General features: G+C 36.0%; 1 protein-coding gene across 1 annotated transcript; it reads left to right on the forward strand.

Annotated features, from left to right (window-relative positions):
- Window positions 1–4,464: 4,464 nt before the first annotated feature.
- Window positions 4,465–5,436, forward strand: OR51S1 (olfactory receptor family 51 subfamily S member 1). The gene is given in 1 exon segment (XM_090267743.1): window positions 4,465–5,436. A coding segment is annotated over 1 exon segment (972 nt).
- Window positions 5,437–6,000: the final 564 nt, after the last annotated feature.

Genomic DNA, 6,000 nt, shown 5'->3' on the forward strand with positions numbered 1-6,000 from the left:
CTCGGGAGTGACACGGTATCTGTCTCCTCCCGTGTTGAATCGACATCTTGTGATGACGCTGGAGTGTCCTCTCCAGTGAAGCTGAAGCTACAGAGCCTCGGCAGGGTGATATGGAGGGTCTGCTGTTGCCCATGCAGCAGACCCCCCCTCTCTTCGAAGCTGAAGGGTCCAAGGGAAAGACGGAGTCAATACAGCTTGGCTTCAGGTGCGCCGCAGGAGTTGCCGGTGTTGACTACAACGTCAAACCGCCTTAGGGACTCCGGCTCCGGATTTACTGTCGGGGTTTACTCCCTTAGCCTTTCCCCTGAAGAGGTATGCCGCAAGGCAGCGGAGGTTTTTTGGAGTCAGAGTTTTCCTTCTCTGATGTGCCCTGACTGGAAGATCGAACCAGCGACACTTAGCTCGCAGGCCGACGCTCAATCCACTGAGCCAAACCAGCCAGTGAGACAATGGAGCTTACTGAATAATTGGAAGTTACTCATTTGCTACAAGAATATATCTTTCCAATAAAAAATGAGGTACTATAGTCGATGCCAAAGTCATCTTTGATTTCTATCCTCAATTCAATATTAATTCTATTCCCCCAGACATTACTACTTTAATCAATAAATTCAATGCAAATCTTTCCAGGATGCTCTCTAGACACATACAAATATAGCTATCTGGGAGATAGACACTTTAGGAGACTTTTAAAGCATATATTATACTACAATGCATAAATCACTATGCATCTTTTTTTAACTCAACAATATATCTTAGCTGTTAAAACTATAATATTATGCATCATGACCATCTCTCTGATTACTTGGTTATCAGATTTCTACGTGAATTATGAGGAGCTCTACTTTTTTCCTATTGCAGACAAAAACATTTACTGCTTCTTTATGCATAGGAGAGTCTTTTTCTGTGATAGATGTATCCACAACTAGAATTGTCAGATAAAGTAAAGTTCTTATTTTAATGAGATGTACCTAATTGTTCCCAAAAGGACTACACAATTTTATAATAGTGACAGCCTTCATTAAAAGTAGTGTTTTAATATCTTTTACAACATATAATTTTATCACATTTTATTATTATATCACACACAATGGTAGGAAATGATTTATTATTTCTTAAATATATATGTATTCTTTTAGCAGCTGCTGAGATGGATTTTATTACACATTTGTTTAGCACTTGTATTTATTCTTATATAATTCACTGTTCATATTTTGCCATATTTTATATTAGATTGCCCGTATTTTTCTTTTTTTAGTTCTAGTTATTTAAATATTCCAAATTTAAATTTTTCTCAGTAACATAAGTTGTAAATATCACTTCTTTGTGGTACCCTCTGTCCCATTCTTTCTCACTTTTAATCTTATATATGGCATCATTGCTATATGAGAATATTTTGCTGAGGATTTTTTATATTTATAAGAATACTTAACATAAGATCTAACCTCTGGACAAATTTTTAACTTGTTAACTATAGGCACAATGTTGTACAAAAGATCTTTAGAACTTATTCATCTTACATAACAAACTTTATACTCATTAAACAGTAATTCTCTATTTTTCCCTCCCCTAGACCATGGCAACCACCATTCTTCTCTCTGTTTCTATAAGTTCGATTATTTATATACCTCATAGGAGTGGAATAATGCAGTATTTGTCTTTCTGTGACTGGCTTATTTTACTTAGCATACTGTCTTCCAGGTTCGTCATGTTGTAACATATGGCAGGATTTCCTTTGTTTTTAAGGCTAAATAACCTTTCTTTGTATGTATATATCATATTTTATTTATTTATTCATCCATTGATGGACATTTAAGTTGTTTCCATATCTTGACTATTGTGAGTAATGCTGTAACAAACATGAGAGCGAAGATATTTTTTGAAATCTTGATTTTAATTACACTATTTTATACATATCCAGAGAAGTCACATTGCTGGATCATATGATAATTATATTTTTAATTTTTTGAGGAACCATCATATTTTATCCATATGGCTGCACCATTTTGTATCCCCACCAACAGTATACAAGTGGATTTTTTGGAAGAGGGGCTTTTAAAAAATAATTGGCATCCTAATAGGCACAAAGTCATACCTAATTATGATTTTGATTTGCATTTCCCTGATGATTTGTTATGTTGAGCATCTTTTTATATACCTCTTGGACATTTGTATGTCTTCTTTGGAGAAATGTATATTTGGTTTATTTTTCTTTTTAAAATTAAGCTATTTGATCTTTTTGCTGTTGAATTGTAAGAGATCCTTCTATTTTTTTAGATATTAATCCCCTATCAGATGTAGTTTGCAAATGTTTCTTCTATTCTGTAGTTTGTCTTTCACTCAATTGACTGTTTTCTTTCCTGTGCAGAAGTTTTAAGTTTAATACAGTCTTTCTTACTTGTCAATTTTGCTTTTTGTTACTTATGCTTTTGATATCATACAAGAAGAAATCATTGCCAATTCCAATGTCATGAAGTTTCCCCCTATGTTTTATCCTACACCTTATGTAAATATTTAATTCATGTTAAGGTGGTTTCTGTGTATGGTATAATATTCACAGTTTAATTATTTTGCATTAGGATATCCAGTTTTCCCAATTCCATTTGTTAAAGGGACTTTCCTTTTCCTTTGTATATTCTTGGCCCTTTGTTGAAGATCAGTTGACCATATATGCATGAGGATCTCTATTCTATTTCATTAGCTGATGTTCTTTTTGTGCCATGTTTTGACTGGTGTCATTTTATAGTAAGTCTTGAAGTTGGGTAGTATACCTTCCCAACTTTGTTTTTCCTTTTTCAAAATAATTTTGGCTCTTCTACTTCCATAGCATTTCCATGTAAATTTTAGGATAAGCTTATCCTACAAAAAGGCCACTGGCCCTTTGTTAGAGATAATGTTGAAACTATAGATAAATTTGAGGATGATTGATAGATATCTAAATATTTTATACTTATAAAATATTTTAACTATATTGACTATATCAAGTTTTCCAATTTATGTGTGGAATAACTCCATTTACTTAGAAGGTTTTAAATTTTCTCTCAGCATTGTTTTATAGTTTACAATGTATAAATAGAATATTTTCTGATAAATTTATTTTTTAATTTTGATGTTATTATGAATTAGTTTCTTAATTTTGTTTTCATATTTTTTATTGTTATTATATAGACATACAGAAAGTGTATACATTAATTTTATATCTGGTGGTCTTATTAAACTCATTGATTAGTTTTAGTAGCTATTTAATGGATTTCTTAAATTTTTTTTACAAAAGCTTCATGCCATCTATGAATAAAGATCATTTTATGACCTTCTAACCAAACTGGAAATTTTAATTTGTTTTTTAAATGCATTATCTAGAATCTACAGTGCAATGTTGAAAAGAAGTGGCAACAGCAGATAATTTTTCTCATTCTAAATCTCACAGTCAAGTACAATGTTAGGTTATTCATAGATACCATTTATTAGGTTGTGGAAGTTCCTTCCTTTTTACGTTTTGTGGAGAGTTTTTGACATGCAGCTTTTATTTGGGGAAATTGATGAGTAGTACTAAGGAAACCAAGATATACTCCCCCTTGGTCATTTTTATAATTTTATCACTACTGTCTCCTAATTAAGAAAGCTGGGAGAGGTTTTAAGATAGATCTGTTAATGTTGGGGGGGGTATTTTAACTAAAATACAGAACATCTACATGGAGATTGCTAAGGTCAGATGAATACAGAATCACCCAGGGGTTATATTCATGATTCATCAATTTATAGAGTTTAGTTGAAGTCATAAAAGTAGATAAGATTGTGGAAAAGGAAGAGAACCAAATAAATATCTCTCAAAAATATGAATGTATAAATTGGATGAGACACAGTAAAGTGAACTAAGAAGTTAAATTCTGAGAGATAGAGTTAAAGAAAAAGACAGAATTGGATTGATAACAACAAAAGCTCATTGAGAAATAAGTCAGTTTAAGAAAATGAGTACTTCTTGATTTAATAATAAAATATTAATTGGTGGACTTAATAAGAACTATTAAAGTGAACCAAAAAGTGATTATGTTAAGGCAGCACAGAAATCAGATGGCTTGGGATTGGGGGAAGTGAAAAAAGTGTTCATAGGAGCATAAAACCTCTCCCATGTGTTTGTTATTTAGGGAGGAAAAGAAGTTTGGAAAAAACAACGGGACAGACAGGGTTAAACAAAAATGGAAAAACAATTTAAAGAGATCAACGGAGCTTTGAGGGCAGTTATAAAAGAAGAAGAAAAAAAAAAAAAACTCCAAGGCCAGGGATGACTATGGCCTATATATTAGAATATGTATGTGGGGAAGAAAATGTGTATATATTTGGGGGTAGGGCAGGGGAAGAAAAAAGCAGGCTCTTTTAGAAAATATAATGCAAATATGCCATAACATTAAGTAATTCTTTCTTATCAGTTTTCAGCTTCCAGAATTCAAAGTGGGATCCTGAACTATGTCAACATTCCTCACTCAGGCAGCCCCCAATAACAGCACTTCAATGACACCAACCTTCTTGCTGGTGGACATGCCAGGCCTGTCAGCTGTACCCTCCTGGTGGACAATAACCCTCATCACTGTTTACCTTCTTTCTGTTCTGGGCAATGGTACTATTCTCTGGATCATTGCCATGGAGCCTACCTTGCACCAGCCAATGTATTTCTTCCTCTTTCTGCTTAGTGTGTCTGACGTTGGCTTGGCCACAGCCCTGATGCCCACCCTACTGGGTCTTGTCCTTGCTAATGCTCATGTGGTCCCTGCCTCAGCCTGCCTCCTGCAGATGTTCTTTGTCCATGTCTTTTCTGTCATGGAGTCCTCTGTTTTGCTCGCAATGGCCTTAGATCGGGCACTTGCCATCTGCCGCCCCCTCCACTATCCAACACTTCTCAACAATGATGTCATTAGCAAGATCAGCCTCACCATTGCTTTCCAATGTCTGGGTCTCCAACTGCCCCTGCCATTCCTCCTGGCCCACATGCCCTACTGTCACCCACAGGTCCTGACCCATTCTTATTGCTTGTACCCAGATATGGCCTGATTGACTTGCCCAGGAGCTTGGGGTGCAGTCTACAGACTCTTTGTGGTCCTGTCAGCCATGGGATTGGACCCACTGCTTATTTTATTCTCCAATGGCCTAATTGGCAGGGTATTGCAAGGTTTGGGATCCAGTGAAGATTGCTGGAAGGCTGCCCAAACCTGTGCCACCCACCTCTCTGCTGTGCTCCTCTTCTATGTGCCCATGATCCTCCTGGCACTCATTGACCATCTTAGAGTGCCAGTCCCTCAGCCTGTCCATACTCTTCTCTCCTATGTCCACTTCCTTCTTCCTCCATTGATAAACCCTATTCTCTATAGTGTCAAGATGAAGGAGATTAGAGAGAACATACTCAAGAGGTTGAAGCCCAGGAAGGTAAGTTGTGCTCAGTGAAGAGGATGTCCCACCACATTTGGTGACTCAAGGCTACCTGATACAAAGGTTTTGATGACTTAGAACTCAGTTTTTCATTCATGAAATGGTCATTCCCGTGAACATACGCACATGCACATGGATGTATATGCCTGTTCCTAGATGTGTGCCTGTGTATATTGATGAAAGCTTATGAACCTGAGAATGGCAATGGGCTACCCACTGTTACACTACAAATCGACAATTGCCTTGAAAGGGCCAGAATCTAGGTTTTGTCAAAACCATCCAAGTATATCCATTTTTGTTCATTTCAACACTATATCAGTATGCTAACAACTGAGGAAAGTGAAGGAGTTAAGCAATGACACAGAAAAGAAAAAGAAGACAGAACCATTCTGCTCAACTGGATTTAGAACCTTCAACTAGTGTTGGACCTTCATAAAAAGTAGAGATTATGACTTATCCATAAGGATTGGGTGAAAGAGGAGGACACAAGTAAATATGTCATTTAGGCTCTTCATGCCAATAGATATGCTCTATAGCTCTGATCAGAGCAGGGGGGAAAAAGAGAAAGTAAATGTTAAT

The sequence above is a fragment of the Furipterus horrens genome, unplaced genomic scaffold (genome assembly GCF_987537825.1).
Source record: "Furipterus horrens unplaced genomic scaffold, mFurHor1.1.pri manual_scaffold_2, whole genome shotgun sequence".
NCBI lineage: Eukaryota > Metazoa > Chordata > Mammalia > Chiroptera > Furipteridae > Furipterus > Furipterus horrens.